This window comes from Podarcis raffonei, chromosome 1, assembly GCF_027172205.1.
Source record: "Podarcis raffonei isolate rPodRaf1 chromosome 1, rPodRaf1.pri, whole genome shotgun sequence".
NCBI lineage: Eukaryota > Metazoa > Chordata > Lepidosauria > Squamata > Lacertidae > Podarcis > Podarcis raffonei.
In genome coordinates, this window is record NC_070602.1 from 17,575,968 (window position 1) to 17,595,177 (window position 19,210).

A 19,210-nucleotide genomic window follows, 5' to 3' on the forward strand; every position below is an offset into this window, starting at 1 on the left:
ATGGCATGTCAGCCAATAACTTGTGAGGATAGGCTTTTGGCCAACACTTCATAGTAGCTTTTTAACATAAGATATGATAACCATTAAAAAAGGAAACGAATTGTAATCTGTTTTCAGAGGGAAGAAAAAAGCAAACCCTTTATATAAAACATGCTTTTTATACATAATTAGTTTGAACATTTTGCTCAGCAGAATTTCTTTCACTGAAAGTAACACTGAAAAAACCTTCAAGGTTGGTACTTAAAAATAAAAGCTGTACGTCAAACCAGAACCACCAGCAGAGACTCTGTATCCAAAAATGAAATACATGTCCCTTTTTCTTTCCTCTTTACTGGCTATAGTGAAACGATCATTTGTCAGATATACTGTTGTATTTAAGAAAGGGGTGTGTATGCATGTGTTGGGAAGTTAATGGAGTCACAAAGGCTACTGTAACATTCCTTTAAGACAGGCATTTCTTGTCAGGGAAATTAAGAGATCAATAGCTCATAACTAGTCAAGAATGCCAGGGCAGACACATCTTGGCAGAAGGCATACCTCTCCCTTGATGTAATCTAGATCTGCGTATGTGTCCGCGAAAAAGGACACACCAGATTTAGGAATTTCAGATGGAGAGGAAGACAGGGAGGATTTTGCAGACTTTGGAGTTCTGCAAAGCACTGGGAGTTGAGCTCTCGGGAGATCTGTTGTGAAACAGTAGAATTTGCTGCTGGGAGTGTTTGAGCCTAGGTGGATTTGCTTACTTGTAAATAAACTTTAAGACACTTGGACACACCCTGAGTCTGCAATGATCCCTACATCCAAAAAAAGATGACATCCAGGACACCTAAAACTGCTTAACAGTGCTGATCAGTCATTTCAGATAGGACCATGAGGATGGTCTGTTGGTACTTGCAGGTCTGTTGGGAACAAATACTGTTATCTGGGACAGGAACTGTTTGCATAACAGTCTGCTTCCATTGATGCCTGTTCCCAACTGCACTGATACAACCACATAGAGCTGACACAACAAGGTATTTTCATGGTAACAACTACTGCTTGGCTGACACAGCTGCTGCCAATCCATTATAAGGCTTTAGTGGTGCTTTAAATCATGTTGTGCACGTTTCTGACCATTGTGCATGGGATCATGTAAACAACTTGTCCAGGTTATTCCATCGTACGAAAAAGGAAGGTTTGCTTTGATCATTCAAACACCACCCATTAACTTGAAAAGTCCCAGAGAAAGAATCTGAAGCAGAAATGAAGCACATCATCAACTCTTGAGTGGATGAAGTTAGTCCCAGAGATTATTCCTTGTCCGAGAGCTCTGTATTCTCCCAGTCTCCTTGTAAGAGGCTTGTCTTTGACATTGCAGATCGCTTAACATAAACCACTCTGTTGCCGCCTGGAATTAATTCGGTCAAGTTGCTTCGAAACAAAGCAAGTGGCCTTCCTGAAGGAGAAAATAATTTTGAGAGGGGGTTGGGGGGTGGGAGAACAAATCAAGATCTGTAAATTTGCAGCACGGGCTGAGGTAAAATGATAACACTGGAAATGTAAAAGCATCCCAGAAAGAGAAAACAAGACATCCAATCTAAGATGTAAGGAATTCCTGGAACATCTCCCGCAGCCTCTACTATGACAAGCCAATGTCCATGTCGCATTCGCTGCAATCCTCTCCCATGGCGACTGGAACCTGTCCTCATCAAGGTGTGTTCAATATTGACTGTATAGATCATGGGTAGGCAAGCTAAGACCTGGGAGCCGGATCCAGCCCAATCGCCTTCTAAATCCTGCCTGTGGACGGTCCAGGAATCAGCGTGTTTTTACATGAGTAGAATGTGTCCTTTTATTTAAAATGCATCTCTGGGTTATTTGTGGAGCCTGCCTGGTGTTTTTACATGAGTAGAATGGGTGCTTTTATTTAAAATGCATCTCTGGGTTATTTGTGGGGCATAGGAATTCATTCATTTCCCCCTGCAAAATATAGTCTGGCCCCCCACAAGGTCCGGGGGACAGTGGACCGGCCCCCTACTGAAAAAGTTTGCTGACCCCTGGTATAGATCACCACCATCAGTGACAAATCTCAAAGTGGCAGCTATCTATAGTTAGCACAGAATGCACCTGTTAGCTTGATGAGTGGGGCAGCCTGATAGGACTATAGCTCTGAAAACACTGGACTGGCTGTCAGTGAACTATTGGGACCAATTCAAGGTACAAGTACTGACATAGAAAGCCCTAAATGGCTTGGGATTGAAGCACCCAACCATCTCAGACCCTACGTTCAGCAGGCGAGGTCTTCTTGGTGGTGCTGAAAGCCTTCGCAGTGGTGTTTCCCTAGTTGTGGAATGCCCACCATGATGAAATGCACTGTCTCCATCATTACTAACTTTCAAGAGGAGTTTGAAAACACTCCTGTTTTCCCAGGCATTTGGTGGCTGAAGAATACTGTTCCTGGCAACATCAAGATCATTGGGTGGAAGCATTTTTTTTAGTGTAATTGCTTTAGAATGCCTTTTATTATTATTTTTTTGCTCCATTTCTGCTTTTAAATTGTATATATTGGTTGCCTTGGGCTCCTTGGGGGAGGAAGGGCTGGATATAAATTGAATCAATGAATATACTCAGGTGTTCCACTCCCAGGTAATACCCAACAGGTGAGCAGGGCTGTGCTGTGTTCTCAGTTTCCTAGCATTCATGCGCACAGGGTGAACAACTGCAGGGAAGGATGTTTTCCCTGAAGGAGCATCTCCACCCCCATCATTCTGCCCGGACGCTGAGGTCCAGCGCCAAGGGCCTTCTGGCGGTTCCCTCATTGCGAGAAGCAAAGCTACTGGGAACCAGGCAGAGGGCCTTCTCGGTAGTGGCGCCCGCCCTGTGGAACGCCCTCCCATCAGATGTCAAAGCGATAAATAACTACCTGACATTCAGAAGACATCTTAAGGCAGCCCTGTTCAGGGAAGTTTTTAATGTGTGATATTTTAGTGTATTTTTAGTTTCTATGGAAGCCGCCCAGAGTGGCTGGGGAAACCCAGCCAGATGGACGGGGTACAAATAATAAATTATTATTATTATTATTATTATTATTATTATTATTATTATGTGCATGGAACGTGTGCAGAGGAGAGCAACCAAGATGATCAAGGGTCTGGAAACCAGGCCTTATGAGGAATGGTTGAAGGAGCTGGGTACGCTTAGCCTGGAAAGGTGGTAAAAAAGGTAAATATCTTAAGGGCTGTCACATGGAAGATGGAACAAGCTTTCCCCCCCTCCTGCTCTGGAGTCTAGGACCCGAACCAATGGCTTCAAGTTACAAGAAAGGAGATTCCAACTAAACATTTGGAAAAACTTTCGGACAGTAACAGCTGTTCAGAAATGGAATGGTCTCTCTTGGTAGGTGGTAGACTCTCTTTCCTTGGAGGTTTGTAAGCAGAGGTTGGGTGGCCATGGATTGCTTGAGCAGAGATTCCTGCATTGCAGAGGGTTGGACTAGATGACCCTTGCGGTCCCATTCAACTCTATGATTCTATGCAAATACGTCCATAAGATCCAAAGCCCTCATTGTGCAAGCTCCTTGCCCACAGCTATTTGTACTGTATGCATGGGGGGGGCATCCAAAAGGAAGAGCTAGTAGGGAAGGCTGATCGCCGAAGAATTGATGCCTTTGAATTATAGTGCTGGAGGAGACTCTTGAGAGTCCCATGGACTGCAAGAAGATCAAACCTATCCATTCTGAAGGAAATCAGCCCTGAGTGCTCACTGGAAGGACAGATCCTGAAGCTGAGGCTCCAATACTTTGGCCACCTCATGAGAAGAGAAGACTCCCTGGAAAAGACCCTCATGTTGGGAAAGATGGAGGGCACAAGGAGAAGGGGACAACAGAGGACGAGATGGTTGGACAGTGTTCTCGAAGCTACCAGCATGAGTTTGACCAAACTGCGGGAGGCAGTGGAAGACAGGAGTGCCTGGCATGCTCTGGTCCATGGGGGTCACAAAGAGTCGGACACGACTAAAGGACTAAACAACAAGAAGTAGGGGCACATAAAATTGGGAGTGGGGCATTCCACACTTCGGAGACTTGCAAACAGTAACTGTCCCCCCCTCAATCCTTAACTACAATGGCTAATTTGCTTCAATCTGCATCCTTCATTATTCACATTAAGGGTAATAGCTTAGATGGCTGCAGACGTGTCAGCTAAAACAGGATAATTGATGGTATAAGATATATCTGCCTGGTTGCACATGCACCCACTAGCTGAAAGGCTATAATCAGTGCTAATTACAGGGCATTTGGGGAAATTTGTTGGTCTGGGGATATAGGTAGATAAAAAGAATATCCTAAATATCATTGTTGTAATTAAAAGAGCAGTGCTCTTTCATCTTGAAATACCCCTGAGGCATTCAGACAAGAACCGATGCATAACGAGCGGATTACTTCACCCTGTCACTGGTTGGAAGATATAGAAGCTGCTTAACGATGAAGATCCAGATCAAAAATCATTACACCAACAAATGGAAAGAGATGCAACTCTGGATTGGAGGTACGAGAAGGAAAAATTAGTCTAATATAAGCTTTAAAATGGAGTTATCTGTAGAGTTGCTCCTTTATGTTTCAAAATTATTTAGTATTTTATTGCTGCTGTAATGATCCACCGCTTAGCACTGTGTGAGCTGCTTTCATCATATCCACATGGAAAAGCAGCCTGCAAATTAAAAAAATAAATAAAACAACGAGGACTGGAAGAGCTTTAATTTGAACAACTGCACGAACACCGAGGAAGGTATAACAGGTAACTTAAAGGGAACTGCAAGGAAGCTTACCTATATTTTAAGTGAATCTTGAATGTGTCACCTAGAACAGGTTACTGGATCCTGTGTTCTAGAATAACTAGGGCGTTTTTCTTCCCCCCTTCTTTTAAAAGAAGAAGTTGGGGTGGGGGGTGGGGGAGATGATTGGCGCTTGTTAGCAATATTATGTCACTTCCTCTTACCTGTCCATGTTGTCTGCAGAGTGATGAAGAAATGTTGGCACTGAGGATGGGAGCTGCAAATGGCGGCAGCTTCCTCTTCGTTGTGAACAGAGAGCATGCACCCCAAGTGGCGATAGGATGGCCAGCACTTGTAGTCCTCCGTATCCCTGCTGTGGAAGCCCTTTAAGGCAATGTAGTCTTGGAAAGGGGAAGAGACAAGATGATACGATTATGTACGCAGCTGGAAACAAGAGAGATATTTCGGATTTGGCAAACGGCGGGAGAAACAGGAAACAGTGCCTTTCTTAGTGCTCTTCCCTAGCAGATCAGCTGCGAATCTCATCTCAACAAAAAGGCAGCCCGGAACATACTGTCCTTCTCTTAGAGGACAATGCCAATCACCAAGCAACTCCACCCCACCCCACAGGCAAGGAATGTGAGTTGTGCTGGCACCCCACTGAACTGCTGTTCCCCCACTGAGATCCAACCATTATGTAAAGCCCGTAAGAGTATATTGTGTGAAATAATGTACCTTTCAATTGAGAAGGCTTTTTCTGCAGATAAAGTCCAGACTTGTATAAATGCAAAACTCTCTGAAAAGCTCTCAGAGTTTCATTTGTTCCGTATCGCAAATCACCTACAATTACAGAAGAGGAAAGGGGGAATGATTTAAAGAAGGAAGGCGATTAAGAGCAGCTCTTACTTAAAACTTTTTTTTAAAAAAAACCCAATTCCCATTAGAATGTACCTGTGGCATTTAGGATATCCTTCAGAATGGGTTGCAAAGCGAAGGGTGCAGTATGTGGCAGGAGATAAGTGAAGAAATATCTGCAGATAAATACATCTATTTTAAAATATTAAAATTCTGTGTCAAAGATCTTCCATGTGTAACTATTTCTACAGCACAAGGCAATTAAGAGTCATGTGTTGTTTAAATCCTACACGTTTTGAATCTCATCTCTCCCATTGTTGAAGACTTGGTTTATGACCTGAAAGCAAGCAAAAAAATTCCTAGGCTGGCCAGATGTACCTCTAATAATTGCAGAGGGTGAGGCCCCTGCAAATATAATAGCTGCACTGAAGAAGCAATTACAGCAGATGCAGCTTGCATGGGAAATATTGAAGTTGCAGGATCACCGTCCTCTCCTGCATCTGGTTACTGTAGTGGAACACGAACTAACCTCTGGCAGAACAGAATCAGGTTGTCTGACTGATCAAATTTAGTCCTTGACTTAAGGTTCACTTCCCTTCGAATCTGCTCTTCAGATTTACACTGTTTCTCAGGTGCTGGCCATATGGAGCTTCTGACTAGCACATGCCCTCTTCCAGCAGCATTAGACAAAATTAGCCTCTTCCAATTGTACCCTGTCTGGGGAGATGGAGGCAGATACACAGTGTAATAACACGGAAGTGCTATGGCAGGCATAGGGAACTTCCATTAGGTCCACTAGGCTGTTGAGAATTCCGTTCCGCCTTAAGGGACAGACGTGTGGAATTGTTGCACGTCACATGTCTGTTTACATTCCAGCACAGTATGCTGGGAATTTCCGTTTGTGTATAGCTTTGCTGTTTTGCTTTGGATACGAAGGAGATCAGACATGTTTCCTTTTGTCCTGATCTACGCTGAATAAACCTACTTGTAAATATGCTCACACAGCCTCTCGTGCCACTTCTGTTTGCGCGGCGTTTTCTGTGCTGAATAGCGTGCTCAGTCTTCTGAAGTTTGGGCCGCAGATTTATGCTGGACCAAGGACCAGAGTTCGTCTGGCGCACCGGCCGGTGGGCTGGAGCCAGCTGGGGGCCTGCCAATTGCCCCCGTTTCCTTGGCAATTGGCCAACATAGGCTTCCCCATATGGCCTATGAGGCTGTTTTTGGCCAAGTCATGCCCACCTGTCAAAGCTGGTTCAGAGGCAGGTCAGCACACGAGGTGCAGAGTTTGGCATCGTGAAACTCATCAATACCTCCTGACTGGACTTGCTCCTCTAGAGCTGTTGCCAGGAGTGATTGTCCCTGCCTTCTACTTCCTCTAGGTTTCCCAAGCAGCCTCAAATGACATCAGGGTACCTGTAATCTCTGTTTTGCCCTACACATCGCCCTGTGTGTCCTTGGGAGGGGAGCTTGTTGCAGTAGGACAGGCAAACACCTGGGATTTTCCTGCAGCCTCTTTGCCCCACCCCCTTCTTCAGCCTCTGAGTCTAAGCTGCTGCCTGTCACAGGCTCCCCATGCTCACTAAAGCCTGTCGCTTCACCATTCAACCATTCCTCTCCCGCTTCTCCCCTTGACCTCTCCTTAGCGTCCCACCAACAACCCCTGGACTCTGAGCCTTCCTCCTCTGTGGCTTCCCCAGCTGGTACCTCCCACCGTTCCTTGTCATCTAGCCAGTCCCTGACACCACCTGTCCAACAACCAACATCACGTATGATGTTACTTGTGGGGCAAAGGCAAGCACGACTCCTTACCAAAAGTGGTTTTTGCAAATGCTGGTGCTCATGTGATGGTCAGCAGCTGCAAAGCCTGGTGCCTGCTGGCTCGGAAAGCCTTGAGTCCCTGAGCAGAGGGAAGCATCCAGACCCTGATTACTGCGGCCTAGGACCCACGTACCTACAGGACCACCTCTCCTGGTATGCCCCACGGAGGACCTTAAGGTCCACAAATGACAACACTTTGGAGGTCCCAAGTCGCAAGTGGTTAGATTGGTCTCAACTAGGGCCAGGGCCTTTTCAGTACTGGCCCCGACTTGGTGGAACGCTCTGTCACAAGAGACTAGGGCTCTGCGGGAGTTGACATCTTTCTGCAGGGCCTGCAAGACAGAGCTGTTCTGCCTGACCTTTGGTTTGGACTCAGTCTGACCCTTATGTTTCCCTCCCCTTATGGTTTTGATCTATGGCCTACTATTAAAATGAGGCTGCATTTTAAATTGTATTTTAAGCTGTGTTTGAAATTGCTTTCTCCCACCCCTATTATGTTTTTATTGTAATTTTACTGCTGTGAGCAGCCCTGAGCCTGACTCTGGCCGGGGAGGGCGGGGTATAAATAAAAATTATTAATTTATTATTACTGGACATTTGTGCACTACAATAGATGGCTTTAGTGTAACTGGTACATTTATCTTAATCTGCCTCAGTCATTCACTGGGTTGGGTAGTTTGGGGCTCAGCCTCTGCCTCTCATGGAAAAATAAATGACCCACAAATGACCATACAGTGGTACCTCAGGTTAAGTACTTAATTCGTTCTGGAGGTCCGTTCTTAACCTGAAACTGTTCTTAACCTGAAGCACCACTTTAGCTAATGGGACCTCCTGCTGCTGCCGCGCCGCCGGAGAACGATTTCTGTTCTCATCCTGAAGCAAAGTTCTTAACCCGAGGTACTACTTCCGGGTTAGCGGAGTCTGTAACCCAAGGTACCACTGTATAATTTTTTGCTTTGCACTGATTCCTGGTTAAATCCAGTCCCAGAAGAATGGAGCTCCGAAGCCTTCCTTTGTGTGCTGAGCTCCACCTACTTTAAACTTGGAAGCAGGCCTTATTGGGAGTGTAGCCTTTTATTCTCTTTTGTCTCACTCATTCTTATGAATGAAAGTTGCATTTCTAGACTCCTCTGCCTAATGCAACCTCTGCATGTTGCTTCCTAGTAAAGGCAGTCATGGGAGAAAGAGGTTGTAAAGTCCCCTAGGAGTTCCCTACACACATTTGTTTGCAATTGGGTGGGAAGTTAGGGGATGCCTTGATGAGCACACAGAAACTTTGGTACATGTGGATACGGCTCTTTCGTTCGAGTCATGCTTTAGCAGTTAAATAATTATATGCAATTAAATGCTATTAACCCTAACTTTTTGCCTCCTAAAAAGAGTTGTCCAAAGTGGATTCTCAATAAAAAGAAGGCACAAATCACACAATCATTAAAACATAGCAGCACTGTGAAATTCAGGATGCTGGTTTTGGGGGGCATTTAAAAATAAAATAAAATCACCCCACGTACCGGTAAGCATTGAAGAGGTTCCTTTTCTCATTTATTCCTTCACACTTCCCCTGCGCAGAACACCTGAGAGAGAAGCTTTTGGTGGGGAATTCCAGCGTGCAGTCCCCATCCCCTTCGCAGGACAACTCCTCAGTGCTCACATCATCCAGGTCTGCGACTTTGAGGACCCCGTTCACCATGACAAACTGCCTGGGCTGGAAATCCAGGAGGGCCAGGGAACCCAGAGGAGACTTGGCCAAGTAATGGAGCAGCTCAGCCAGCTCCAGGCAAAGCTGAAAGAGAAGGTGAATACACTTTTATTAGTTGGGAGCATCCGAATAAATGGAAAAGGGATGGCTAACATTATTTATTTCATAAAATCTATCTCCTTAGGGACGTGGGTGGCGCTGTGGGTTAAACCACAGAGCCTAGGACTTGCCAATCAGAAGGTCGGCAGTTTGAATCCCGTTGCTCGGTCCCTGCTCCTGTCAACCTAGCAGTTCGAAGGACGTCAAAGTGCAAGTAGATAAATAGGTACCACTCTGGCGGGAAGGTAAACGGCGTTTCCATGCGCTGCTCTGGTTCGCCAGAAGCAGCTTCGTCATGCTGGCCACATGACCTGGAAGCTGTACGCCGGCTCCCTTGAGCAATAAAGCGAGATGAGCGCCGCAACCCCAGAGTCGGTCACAACTGGACCTAATGGTCAGGGGTCCCTTTACCTTTATCTCCCTGGCCACATCAGGAAATCACTAAGTCCTGATCGAACACAGCAAAAACAACCAAGCTCCCACTGATGATTATGTCCCTGGACACCCTTAAAGCCTTTGATTGTTTAGAATGGGAATTCCTCTTAGCAGTATTAACCAACATGGAATTTGGCCCCAACTTCCTACAAACCCTTAAACAAATTTACTCCCAAGCTTCAGCAAAATGTAGGGTCAATGGTACGGACTCTAATACCATAGCAATACGAAGAGGCACAAAACAAGGGTGCCCACTCTTCCCCCTTTCTATTCTTCCTGGCCCTTGAACCCCTAGCAATCCAAATCCGGGCAGCCCCTGACTTCAAGGGAGTGGTAATAAAAGGCAAAACCTATAAATCAGGGCTCTTCGCAGATGGCCTGATGGTCATGACACCAGACCCCACAAACACTGAAGCCAACTAAAGATGCCCAACCACACCCTACCCCCCCAACCTTTCTCACTACCAAGAAAGATGTATGCATACCTCTCCTGGTATGCCCCGCGGAGGACCTTAAGGTCCACAAATGACAACATTTTGGAGGTCCCAAGTCACAAGGTGGTTAGATTGGTCTCAACTAGGGCCAGGGCCTTTTCAGTACTGGCCCCGACTTGGTGGAACTGTCTGTCACAAGAGACTAGGGCCCTGCGGGACTTGACATCTTTCTGCAGGGCCTGCAAGGCAGAGCTGTTACACCTGGCCTGTGGTTTGGACTCAGTCTGACCCTTATGTTTCCCTCCCCTTATGGTCTTGATCTATCGGCTACTTTTAAAATGAGGCTGCATTTTAACCTGTATTTTAAATTGGGTCCCCCCCCATTATGTTTTTACTGTGATTTTATTGGTGTCAGCCACCTAGAACCCAGCTCTGACCGGGGAGGGCGGGGTATAAATAAAATTTATTATTGTTGTTGTTATTATTATTTGTGTATGTGTGTATATACATATACATATAACATAAATGAGCAGAGAACCTACTCAAGTGACACTGGCATAAAACCCCACAAATGTATTAAATATTACCACCCCAACCCCCTCTCCCCCTCTTCTTCTTCCCCCATCTTATTCTGTATAATGTCTCTGCCCAAGATCCTGGAGAGCTGTTGCCAGTCAGAGTAGGTAATACTGAAGCTAAATGGACAAATAGTCCACACACTGCAGCTTCCTATAAGGAGTAAAAGGACACTTTTACTCTGGTCAGTGAGGGGAGGGTTGGTTTTATAGCAAATCTGGGTGAAGGTCATTTTCTTGCATTATAGTTTAAGGTCAAACAGCCATTCCCAGGTTCATTTTATCAAACTATTTGAGACTTTTTAAGACTTTACCTTTACCTTTAAGACCATCATCAGTGATGTGGGATACAGGTGAATTGCAATTAAAAAAATAATAATACCAGAGCAAGTTTCATCAGCAAACAGAGAAGATGATCAGTATCAATTCCATCTGCCCTCAGCCAGAGTCCTAAGGTCTTTGAATGAAATGAGCTCTCTTTGTTTTTGTTTTCTTACTTTAAATCTCTCCTCCCAGGGGGTCTGCAGAAGTTGAATCATCTCCAGGGGAACACCCAACTCCAAAACGGTGACCACCTTCATTTCAGGAACTAAGCTAGGATCATAGCACTGACCACGCAACTGTCAAAAGAGGAAATGCACAGATTGCCGTTATATGCTGAAATCAGCTGAATGAAAGATAAGATCTGTGTGTGTTTTGCAGAACTGGCAATGCAGATCTTTGCAGTGGGGTGGATGGACACCCTCAACAGATCTTAGGAGATTCCACAGTGGGAATATTCCTATGTGGTTGTGGTTTCAAGCATGCTGATAGTACTGGATAGGAAACCATAACATTAATTAGTCTGCATTTTGAAGTTGAATGTTTATACTGCCCAAAGAACAGTGCATTCCCATTGATGTTTATTTACCATTAACCTAGCCAAGACTAATTTCAATTCCAAAGAGGTACCGGTACCTTTTCTATGGCTTTTCCCTCCCCGCCCCCTAATGAGCTCTGTCAGGTCATTAACAATAATTGAACCAAGAAAGAGTTTACAGGATGCAGATGTAAGAGCTTCACTTATCTAAGGTATGTTTGTGATTAAACATTTCCCATTTTCCCCGTAAGAGTTTCGCTGTCCCCACCCTTTCTTTTAGGCAAATATCTCTTTGGGCAGAGAGGCTGGAGGAATACACAACACCATTTAAGGCTGCAAGCCTAACCAAGTCAGTGGGGCTTATTCCCAGGTAAATGGGTTTAGGATTGCAGCTAGTGATCATCAACTGAATTCCGTAAGTTGGCAACTACTACTAAGGTTTGAAGAGTATGAAATAGGTGTTCCCAAACTGTGGTCCATGGACCACGAGTGGTGAGCGTCATTTGGTGGTGTGGTCAATGGTGTGTCTGTGAAGAACAGCAGCCGCTACGAATGGCGGGTGCAGCACATTAAATATTCCTCTTGATTTTTAATTGTGTTTCCATTGCTTCTTTTAACTTCTCATATTGCATTTCATTATTTCTTATTGTGTTTGATATTCTACAGGATTGGAACACAAGAAAATAAAAATTGTGGGAAACGCCATTCAAAATCGTGCTGTGCTTAACAAAACGCGTTACCAGATGTCATTATAACAGGCAGAAAACCCATTAAGAGGTCCGCCAAGATCTTTGGCAATTTTCAAGCGGTGGTGGTTTGGGAACCACTGTTTCAGAAGGATTTTCCCTCTGTCAACTCCTGCAAATCCAAGAGAAGCCATTAAGTGTGCAGTTGAACAACATTATTGTTCAACTATTAGGAGTCAAGTAGCTTTGGTGATCTACTCCAATGCACACAGAGATCTGTCAGCAGATCCAGATCTGCCTTCTACTTACCCTGGGAGAAAGAGGAAAGTGGCCCAGAAGAAAGGCAATCTAAGTCTAGACATTTCAAGACAGTAATTCATGGGAAGGTTTGTTCCTCTTTAATAAAGTACAAATTGGCGAAGAAACAACCAGGAAGTGGAGCACTAAGGAGGAACAAGGGAAGCGGCAGATCACAGGAGGCAACATAGTCTTCATAACCTCCATAAGCAATTATCACATGCTTATCTCACTTAAAAGAGAGAACACACCCTTCAACAGCAGCTGAAGCCAGTATAGGTGCTTTGATGGGAGAAACACTACTTAACAACTCCAAAACTCAGCTGGCAGAAATACTTGGAATTACATCAGCTTAGACTGCAATCACAATCGCTTTTGCTTAGAGCAGTGGTGGCCAAACCTGGCCCTCCAGCCACTTTGCGACTACAGTTCCCATCATCCCTGACCACTGGTCCTGTTAGCTAGGGATGATGGGAGTTGTAGTCCCAAAACAGTTGGAGAGCCAAGTTTGGCCATGCCTGGCTTAGAGGAAAGCAAAAAACCACTTCTTCTAATTAAACACATTTTAAAAAAAATTTAAAAAGTATACACTGCTTCGTTCTATATAAGATAAAACTATTTAGGATCCAGTTGCAATCAATTTAAAGGCGTAATGGTCAAAGAGTGTTGGACTGGGACCTGGGAGAAGCAGGGTCCGAATCACCACTCAAGCCATGAAGCTCCTTGGGCCGGTCACCAACTCTTAGCCTAACCCAGTATTTCCCAAAGTTTGGTTTCCAGCTGTTTCCGGACTACACTTCCCATCATCCATGACCGCTGGTCTTGCTAGCTAGGGATGATGGGAATTGTAGTCCAAAAAAACAGCTGGGGACCCAAGGTTGGGAAACACTGACCTAACCTACCTCATAGGATTGTTGTGACGATGACATGAAATGGGGAGGAGAGTCATGTACACCACATTGAGACCCTTGGGTGGTGCAAAGCATTGCAGCAAAATATGATTGAACCCATGTATTCAAGCTACAATCCTTGGAAGTAAGATGCACAGAACTTGGGATTTGCTGCCATGTAAATCTGCGAGTAAGCCCCATTGAACAGAATGGCAATTGCATCCGAGTAAACATGCCAAGGAATGTGCAGTTAAGTTTGAGGCCAGAACAGCACCCAGTCCCATAACATTTCTTAGTGTGACAGTTCAAGTCCTGGGCCACGTGGACAATAAATAACAGTACAGTTAAGCATGCACAGATTGACGTTTCCTTCCCAGTGAGTTATCACAGGTCACCCACCGCAAGTGATATTACGGCGGTGGGGAGTTTAAAGTACGATTTCCACTTAGGCCCCTGCCACAATCTACTATTCGCTTCCTCAGAAGCAGTTTCCATTCTGCTCGGTGGGGCTTCCTCGACGGAAAGTGCGCACAGGAAAGCAGCCTTAATCCCAGCGCAAACTGATTTCAGTGAAGATTCATAGCATAGAATCATAAATTGGAAGGGACCCCGTGGGTCAACTACTCCAACCCCCTGCAATGCGGGTTGCAATCCTAACAAGATAGGATCGCACCACGAAGGCGCGCACCGGGCTACTCCACCAGATTATTCCATCCTGCGGAGTTCCCGATGAGGTCGGCCTTCCCCTGCCTGCCCAAGCCCGGTGCTACGTGCCTTGACGACGCCGGGATGCTCCAAGCTCTGCAGCAGAACCATCTCCTTGAGCAGCTTGTAAGCGGCCAGGCGGTAGCAGCCGCTCGGGTGCGCGTAGCGTTGCGCGCAGCGGCTCACGTCGCGGCCGGCCGCGTGCACGGACTTCAGGGCGACCTCGTGGCCTCCTCCGCGGGGCAGGGCAGCCCTCTGCACCAGCTTGGTGATCCCGGAGCCCACCAAGCGCACGCCCGTCGCGCCGCTCAGCTCCGCGCAACCCAACGCGCCCGCGGCGGGAGAAAAGGCGCAAGCCGCCCGGGCGGACGCAGCCAAGAGCCGCAGATCCGCCTCCCGCTGCTCCAGCTCCCGCATCAGGCTCGGGGGCATTGGGGACTCCAGCAGCCGCCAAGGGCCCCAGACAACGAGGGCCAAAGCGAGCAGCGCAGGGGCGGCCAGGAGCCCGAGGAGCGCCCCGGACCGCGCCGGCAGAGCGGAGCCCGGGCAGCAGCGCATGACCCACCCTCCGAACAGGCGACCGTCCAGTGCCGCGTTTCGATTCTGCCTCGCGTGGGAAACCGGGTCAGGTTCCTCCCCAGAGGCGTGTCTGCTGCAGCAAGCCGCCGCCTAGCTCCCCTGGAGAGCCTCATTTCTCCAATCGGGAGGCGAAGAAAACAGAGGGATTCTCCTAGAATGGTAGAGTTGGAAGGGAACCCTGAGCATCATCTAGTCCAACCCCGCTGCAACGCAGGAATAGGCGGGGGGGTCGCACCTCATCCCTCGGCGTTAACAGCATCACGCTCTTACCAAGCTAACTTCCTGTCCAGGCATCAGAATTTGGGCAGGGAATTTCAGGGCAAGCTTATTTTGGAGTGGGGCAAGGGCTGCTGAAATCCGATAGGTGAGGCTCTGAAATCAGTGCGGGGAAGGGCTTAGGAGTTTAGTATCTGCTTGTATGAAGCTTCCTGGGTTCGATTCTAGGGGTCTCTAAATGGGGCTGGGAATGTCTCCTGCCTGAAACCCTGCCAATGCAGAGCCCAATGGGCTAGTGGTTTCCTTCATAGGACATGCCACACGTGCACAGAAGAAGAAAAATGGAGCGGAATGATTCATTCACAATATACAGTGGTACCTCGGGTTAAGTACTTAATTCGTTCCGGAGGTCCGTTCTTAACCTGAAACGGTTCTTAACCTGAAGCATCACTTTAGCTAATGGGGCCTCCCGCTGCCGCCGTGCAATTTCTGTTCTCATCCTGAAGCAAAGTTCTTAACCTGAGGTAATATTTCTGGGTAACCTGAAGTGTATGTATCCTGAGGTACCACTGTACAGTTAACCACAGAAAGAAACTTGCATTCGTAAGCATGGAATCACTAGGGTAAGTTCTTAAACTGTGGTCTAGGCTGCATTTCTGGATGCTTTCTGAGGTCTAGCTGAAAACAGAGAAAGGTTTCTTGGAAGCTTTGATCACATGGCAAAGAGAGAGAGCAGACTGCATCTTCAGCAGTAAAAGTATCTGCAGTGGAAAGTTCCAGGAGTTCCGTTCAGTGCTTAAAAATGTAAAAGCCACTGTGATTAGCATGCCATAATTATATTTCTCAATCCATGTTTCTGACCTTAAATTCAGTTCTCAACATTTCCACATGAATTTGCAATACAGTCATACCTCGGGTTACAGATGCTTCAGGTTGCGTTTGTTTGGGTTACGGACCCGCTGAAACCCGGAAGTACCAGAACAGGTTACTTCCGGGTTTCGGCAGTCGCGCATGCACAGAAGCGCTAAATCACACTTTGCGCATGCACAGAAGTGCCGAATCACAACCCTTGCATGCGCAGACACGGCGCTGCAGGTTACGAACATGCCTCCCACACGGATCACGTTTGCAACCCGAGTGTCCACTGTCATAATAATAATAATCTGCATGGGTTGTCAATTTTTAGATGTGGCATTGCACAGTGCCACTATCATCAGGAAGCCTGATGTACCCTCCCCTGTCCAATCCTACCATTTTGGTGTAAGAAGTTACTTTAATTTAAATCAAAAATCACTCTGGTTCTCTGATCCCCTGCCCCAGGTTCCAATTTGCCTTATGGAGTTCTAAGCTCTAGGCCAGGCTTCCTCAAAGTCGGCCCTCCAGATGTTTTGAGACTACAGTTCCCATTATCCCTGACCACTGGCCCTGCTACCTAGGGATCATGGAAGTTGTAGGCCAAAAACATCTGGAGGGCCGAGGTTGAGGAAGCCTGCTCTAGGCTTTAATACCTTGATCCATCTTCTAACTACGTGTCGGTATTTTGCTGCCACCATATAGACACAAATACCTTGGCCAAATATGAGACGTGGTTTGAACAAACAAAACTTTATTATTATAGTAAAAAGCTGGCTATAACACGTTCTTACATGTTTTGCTTTCCATAACAGTGCTTGGATATTTTGTAGTTTATAACTCTATTCCTCATGCAGACCATCATCCAAATCCTATCCTATCCTAATCCCACAGCCTCCTCCCTCCAAACTCAACTCCCCTTTTCTTGTCCCCCCCCTTCTGTCACACTTCCCCTCAACCAATCAACGGTCCTAAAGGATCTTCACTGGCTCCCAGTACATTTCCAAGCACAATCCAAAGTCCTGGTGCTGGCCTTTAAAGCCCTAAACGGCCTCGGCCCAGTGTACCTGAAGGAATGTCTCCACCCCCATCATCCAGTCCGGACAACTGAGGTCCAGCGCTGAGGGCCTTCTGGCGGTTCCCTCACTGTGAAATGTGAAGCTACAGGGAACTAGGCAGAGGGCCTTCTTGGCAGTGGCACCCTCCCTGCGGAATGCCCTCCCATCAGATGCCAAACAGATAAACAACCATTTGACTTTTAGGAGACATCCTGTTTAAGGAAGTTTTTAATGACTGATGTTGCATTGTGTTTTTAATATTTTCTTGGGAGCTGCCCAGGGTGGCTGGGGCAACCCAGTCAGATAGGCGGCATATAAATAATAAAATTATTATTATTATTAATCAGCATGGGACACACCCCATCGTCCCAGCCTTCTCTCACTGCTGCAGTGCACTGGACCTTACCTTACGTTTTACAAATATCTCCCTACATAGACCTCTTAATACGCAAACTTGTACAAGTCAATTATGATGACAAACACCGCAAAGCCCCCAACAGATAACCCTTTAGGCCAGGCATCCCCAACCTGCGGCCCTCCAGATGTTTTGGCCTACAACTCCCATGATCCCTAGCTAACAGGACCAGTGGTCAGGGATGATGGGAATTGTAGTTCAGAACATCTGGAGGGCTGAAGGTTAGGGGTGCCTGCTTTAGGCAAACACACACAAACACACCTCAACTATGATAGTTGTTAAAAAGCTGCAGTCATAGTGTATTTAAATCTGAATTGTCAAATTGTGTTATTGTTATTATGGTATTTGTTGTAGTGTCTTTTGCGGTTGTTGTTTGTATTGAAAAAATGATTAAATCAATTTTTTAAAAACCCATCAACCATGATTGCAAAATGGCCCCAACTCCAAGATGAGCTCTCTCCTCCTCTAACCCGCCGGGAAATGGAACTTTTAAGCAGGTTCCAGTAGGAATTCAAGCTGCGAATGACAATATCCTGCTGCCGATTATTTAATCCCCTTCACAGCGAAGGTGGCGCCGTGGTCTCAGTCTGCATACTAAGCCATCAAATGGCTTCAGCGATTGTGTGTCCATAATTTTAAAGTTCTGAGGCGGGACCAGCTGGAATTCAAACCTCTGTAGAAATTTGGCCATCACCACTTTAGCCTCCATCTGTGATAAAAACAAAGAATGAATGAATAGTAAACTGGCTCTTGCCATTTTGACGCAGTTGAACACTATCTCCAGATAAGTGCAAATGCTTATTCTAGGCTTGTTCAAAATACAGGATTACCGTAAATTCAGCCATTAAATAAAGAAATAAAAATCTAGCGGACTAAGAAACCGAGAGCACTGAAAAAAATTAATAGTTTGGATTTGTTTTTATTTGACTCATTTAAAAATAAAAATTACAGGCCCATAAGTGATACAGACTTTTAAAAAATCTATATATAATTTCCAACCATCATTCTGCTGCTGGGACCTTTATGGCCCTCACAAAGAACTATAGTCTACAGAACTATAACAAAGAACTATAGTCTAACAATCAAGTCCTCTTGGCAAGGAACTCTTAACTAATTATAGTTTCTTTGAGGGAAGCCGTTCATGTTTACAGTGATATCATAGCACTTTAATTGTGTGATGTGAACATGGCCTAAACCTCACTCTGAACGAAGCCTGAGTTCTGCCTTGCTGAGGCCCAGAGCACGACAGCGAGATCTATATATTTTAAATAAATAAAATATTGGGGAACCCACAGCTGGGGCAGGCTGGGCTGTGGGGCACAATCTCTGAAGCTATTACATACCCTACCCTGCTGTTCCACCAGTCCTTTTGCCCAGGCTCCTGGATCAGCAAGGTAGAATCACAGAATATTGTAGAGTTGGAAGGGACCCCAAGGGTCATCGAGTCCAGCCCCCCTGCAGTGCTAAAGCATCCGTGACAGATGGCCATCTAACCTCCACTTAGAGACCTCCAAGGTGGGCTTTTTAAAAGGACAGGTGCCACTTAAGAGGGGACTTGGAAATCCTAATGGGCACTGCCTTACCTGTGAAAATAGCTGCCCGATACAGGTATGACCTCCAAGGGAAAATGGGAAGTAGGTAAAGTATGGTCTAAAAAAATAATAGAGAGAGAGAAAATCATAGAATTGCAATGCAGGAATCTCAATATAAGAGTTATTGAAATGGCTTTGCATAGACAGCGTCCTTAGCAATGGCTTCGTTGCAACCTTGAACTCACTCCACCTGCTTAGGAGTGTCCTTATCCACTCTTTCGGTACAACAATGGTACAGTCATACCTCGGGTTGAATGTGCTTCAGGTTGAGCGCTTTCGGGTTGTGCTCTGTGGCAACCCAGAAGTAATGGAGCCCGTTACTTCCGGGTTTCGCCGCTCGCGCATGCGCAGACGCTCGAAATGACGTCATGCGCGGAAGCGGCAAAACGCGACCCGC

The 19,210-nt window shown here is 46.1% G+C and overlaps 2 protein-coding genes across 3 annotated transcripts in view; both read right to left on the reverse strand.

Annotated features, from left to right (window-relative positions):
* Positions 1–894: 894 nt before the first annotated feature.
* LOC128407191 (extracellular tyrosine-protein kinase PKDCC-like) lies at positions 895–14,772 on the reverse strand. The gene is made up of 7 exons (XM_053375256.1): positions 14,171–14,772; positions 11,162–11,284; positions 8,934–9,205; positions 5,701–5,780; positions 5,485–5,589; positions 4,974–5,150; positions 895–1,435 (listed from the first exon to the last, which is right to left on the reverse strand). The coding sequence occupies exons 1-7, from the start codon at positions 14,657–14,659 to the stop codon at positions 1,290–1,292; spliced, it is 1,392 nt and encodes a 463-aa protein (XP_053231231.1). The 5' UTR covers positions 14,660–14,772; the 3' UTR covers positions 895–1,289.
* Positions 14,773–17,023: 2,251 nt separating this feature from the next.
* LOC128407201 (cholesterol 24-hydroxylase-like) overlaps positions 17,024–19,210 on the reverse strand; it is a 37,447-nt gene continuing 35,260 nt past the window's right edge. The window contains exons 14-15 of one of the 2 annotated variants that reach the window (XM_053375273.1): positions 18,805–18,871; positions 17,024–17,930 (exon numbers count right to left, since the gene is read on the reverse strand). In XM_053375273.1, the coding sequence (XP_053231248.1) occupies positions 17,769–17,930; positions 18,805–18,871 (229 nt within the window). In that variant the 3' untranslated portion in view covers positions 17,024–17,768. The remainder of the gene's footprint in view (positions 17,931–18,804; positions 18,872–19,210) is intronic. The other variant, XR_008328732.1, reaches the window with a different exon arrangement.